Source organism: Orycteropus afer, unplaced genomic scaffold (assembly GCF_000298275.1).
Source record: "Orycteropus afer afer isolate SDZICR_OR568_19922 unplaced genomic scaffold, OryAfe1.0 scaffold00263, whole genome shotgun sequence".
Lineage (NCBI taxonomy): Eukaryota > Metazoa > Chordata > Mammalia > Tubulidentata > Orycteropodidae > Orycteropus > Orycteropus afer.
In genome coordinates this window covers 1917317-1920995 of record NW_006921850.1, presented here as the reverse complement: position 1 = coordinate 1920995, position 3679 = coordinate 1917317, and the positions used below count along the sequence as shown (strand labels likewise).

The 3679-nt window shown below is 37.5% G+C and overlaps 1 protein-coding gene across 1 annotated transcript in view; it reads left to right on the top strand.

Moving 5' to 3' along the window:
- The window catches only part of NME8 (NME/NM23 family member 8), an 88934-nt gene that overhangs the window by 16016 nt on the left and 69239 nt on the right, over positions 1-3679 (top strand). Inside the window, exon 5 of the mRNA XM_007950106.1 lies at positions 1241-1357. Coding sequence (XP_007948297.1) covers positions 1241-1357 — 117 coding nt within the window. The remainder of the gene's footprint in view (positions 1-1240; positions 1358-3679) is intronic.

The following is a 3679-nucleotide window of genomic DNA, read 5'->3' as shown; positions in this document are numbered from 1 at the left end:
TCTTTGACTTCCCTTAAATCTAGCTCCTTGAGGACATTTTCTCTGCAGCCCAAAAGTGGTGACTATTTTCTCAGACCTTGTCTGTCAGGGCGGCAGTAGAATTGGTGTTCTCCTGACTTCCTCTTAAGGATCCTGGTGTTGTAGTGGTTAAGACATTTACCAGTTAACCCAGAGATTGGTGGTTAGAACCCACCAGCTGCTCCATTGAAGAAAGATGAGATAGTCTGCTTCAGTACAGCATTGGAAACCCAACAGGGGTCGCTATGAATCAGAAACTGACTAGATAGCAGTGATTTTTTTCTTTTTCTTTCTTTTTGCTCCCTAGGGTTTGCAAGGCTGTGAGTCTTTACAGAAGCAGACTGCCTCATGTTTCTTCCACAGAGTGACTAGTGGGTTTGAACCATTGACCTATTTGGTTAGCAGCTGAATGTTTTCACCACCAGAGCTCCAAACTCACTCACTGCCATGGAGTCAGATCCAACTCATAGCGACCCCTCCTTGGGTTTTTGAGGTGGTGTCTCTATGGAATTAGATTGCCCAATTTTCCTTCTGAAGAGTAGCTGGTGGGTTTGAACTGCCAGACTTCTGGTTAGCAGTCAAATGCCTTAGAGCTCCTACCAGAGTTTCTATGCTCAGTAATTAAGTGCTCTATAAATATATGTTGAAAGATGTATGAAAGGAGCATGGTGCCAAAAATAATTAGAAAGGAAACATTGGGAGGCTGGTAGACATTTGTTCAAATTTAATGCAGGGTCACCTTGGGAAAGATTGCTGTAAGTGCTCTTGTAGGGTGATGAGTGCTGCAAGGTGCTGGAGGACACTGCCTCATCTTTAGTTGTAGGCAGTGAGACAAGTTGAAGATAGAACTCAAAGAACTGGGTTACCAAATGGAGACATCCTTTCACATTGTTGTTGTTAGCTGACATCAAGTTGACACTGACTCACAAGGACCCCATGTGTGCAAAGTAGAACTGTGCTCCACGGGATTTTTCAAGGCTGTAAACTTTTGGAAGCAGATTGCCAGGCCTATCTTCCTAGGTGCCTCTGAGTAAGTTTGAACCACCAACCTTTTGGTTAGTAGTCAATGCTTAACCATTTGTTCCACCAATCATAGTAGCTAAAAAAAAAAAAAAAAAAGATGGGAGAGGGGGAAGGGAAAATGACTTGGTCCAGATTAAGGATTAATATTTTATTTATCTTGAATATGAAATTTCCCATCATGTTTTACTTTCCCTTGTAGAATGGCAAAATTATTTCAAAGGTTAAAGGTGCAAATGCACCACTTGTTAATGAAAAAGTTATGCAGCTCATCAATGAGGAAAAGAAAATTGCAGTGGGTGAAATGAATCGCCCTCAGGTAATACTTTTAATTAAGGTCTATTTTAATTTTAAAAATATATTACATTTTTCTGTTTGTGTAAAGCATTATTTTTCCTAATTTTATATCTATCCACGTGTCTAGGTGTAGTCTTTCTGGGAGGCATTTTGGCAATATGAATCTGAAGTCTTAAAATACACATATATTCTTTGATTCAGCAATTACACTCTACTAATCTGTCCTAAGAAGACAATGACACAAATATAGAAAGGGGTGTTGATTAGAATGTTGTCTATATTATTAAATACTTGGAATCATCCTAAATGTCTAGTAACACTGAGTCAATTACATAAAATTTATGTAATTTATGTTATAAATTATACAAATCTATAAATGGGATATTATCCAGTATCTTCTAGTTCTGAATTTACAGGCATGGAAAGGGGGTCAAAATAGACTGGCGAATGAAAAAATAGTATGATTTAAAAGGAAACATATGGTAAGATACTGTGTGTGTATGTGTGTTAAATACATTACCTGTATAATGTTATTACCTATGTAACAAGAAATTAAGCATTTTAAAAGGAAACACAAATCATGTGGAGATATGAACATAATAGCATAAGAAATTAAGTCACATAAGAAAATGATCAGAAATGTAGTCAGAAAAATAGGAGAGACTGATGTTACTAAAAAAGAAAAAAACACAAGGAAATGTACAACATTAAGGAAGAAAAAGTAGAGATTAATATAGAAATATTGCAAAGTAGAAATAAGGAGAAGATAGAGACCCAAACGTGTAAATATTTGCTATAAGAAAAAGCATCACTTAAATTCAGGAAAGGATAAAGAATTCAGTAAAGCAGGGTTATTAATGTTGGGTTACCTATTTATAGAAAAGAAATGTATCATTATTTCCTTCTATTATATACATAAAAAATAAGGAGTTGAATATAAAGAAGCAAGCCATAAAAATATTTGAGGAAAATATCAGTGAACATTTTTATTGTCATAGGTTGAGGAAGGTCTTCTAAGTATCTCACAAAACAGAGAACTCAACAAGGAGAATTGATAGATTTGATTATTTAAAACATTTAAGCACACCCTAAAAATTAAAGGAGAGCAACAAACAGAGAATAATAGCTGCACTGTATGTGTCAATCCATAACTTATAAAAACCCCAAACCAAACTCACTGCCTTGGAGTCAGTTCCGACTCATAGAGACCCTAAAAATGAATTTATGAGCAGTAAAAAAGCGATGAAAATTTCAATTGGAAGGTGACAAATGACACAAAGGAAAATTAACATTTAAAATAAAGAATTTTCTTTCTCAAGATGTTTGGTTGTCTCTGAGAAAGCTACTCCAGCCCTGTCTTCAGTTGCTTCTGTAATGCATGTGGATAATTTTTGTAGCACAGGTGCGTATATAAGATTGTCTTCAGCCAAATCTATCCTTGGTCTAGGGTACATTCCTGTTTGCCTACTTCCACCTGATCTTCTCACTTGTCTATGCATTTATCCGTATTCTGGTGTTTGGGCCAGTGGTAATGCAGTACTGTGCAACATAAAAACAAACAAAACAAAACAAAACAAAAAAATCAAACTCACTGCTGTGGAGTTGGATCAGACTCATAGGGACCCCTCCTTGGATTTCTGAGGCAGTATCACTATGGAAGTAGATTGCCCAACCTTCCTTCCAAGGAGTGGCTGGTGGGTTTGAACTGCCAGCCTTCTAGTTAGTAGACAAACATAGTACATAAAAATCACATTCTACAACCTACTTTGGTGAGGAGTCTTAAAAGCTTTCGAGCAGCCATCTATGATGCAACTATTGGTCTTGTTCTGGTTACCTGTGTGCCATTTTGATGGGAATATACCACAAATAGAATGACTTTAACAAACAGGAGTTTATTCTGTTAGAGTTTTGGAGGCTATAAGTCTGAGTTCAAAGTGCCAGGCCCTAAAGCATCCTCTCATCTGGAGCAAAGAAGAGTGAACAAAATCAAAGTCATCTGGAAACAGTTATTCCAAAGATAAGATGGGCCATGAGGACCTCAACCTTCGTTCCCCCCAAGACCAGAAGAGCTAGATGGTGCCTGGCTACCAAGGCCAACCAGTCAGAAAGGGATCAGAACTGGAGATCCTGGATGGAGTAGGAGGAGAAATATGTAACAAAATTCAAAAACACAAAAATAACCAGAATTATTGGTTGGATAGAGATGGTGGAACCCCCAAGATTATGGTCCCTGGTTACCTTTCCTAGGAATGGACTCACTTCCATGGATTGGCTTTCTGACCAACAGTAGAAAGACCTACATGCAGAACACCTATCCCAAGGCGATATACCCACCTACTCTAGG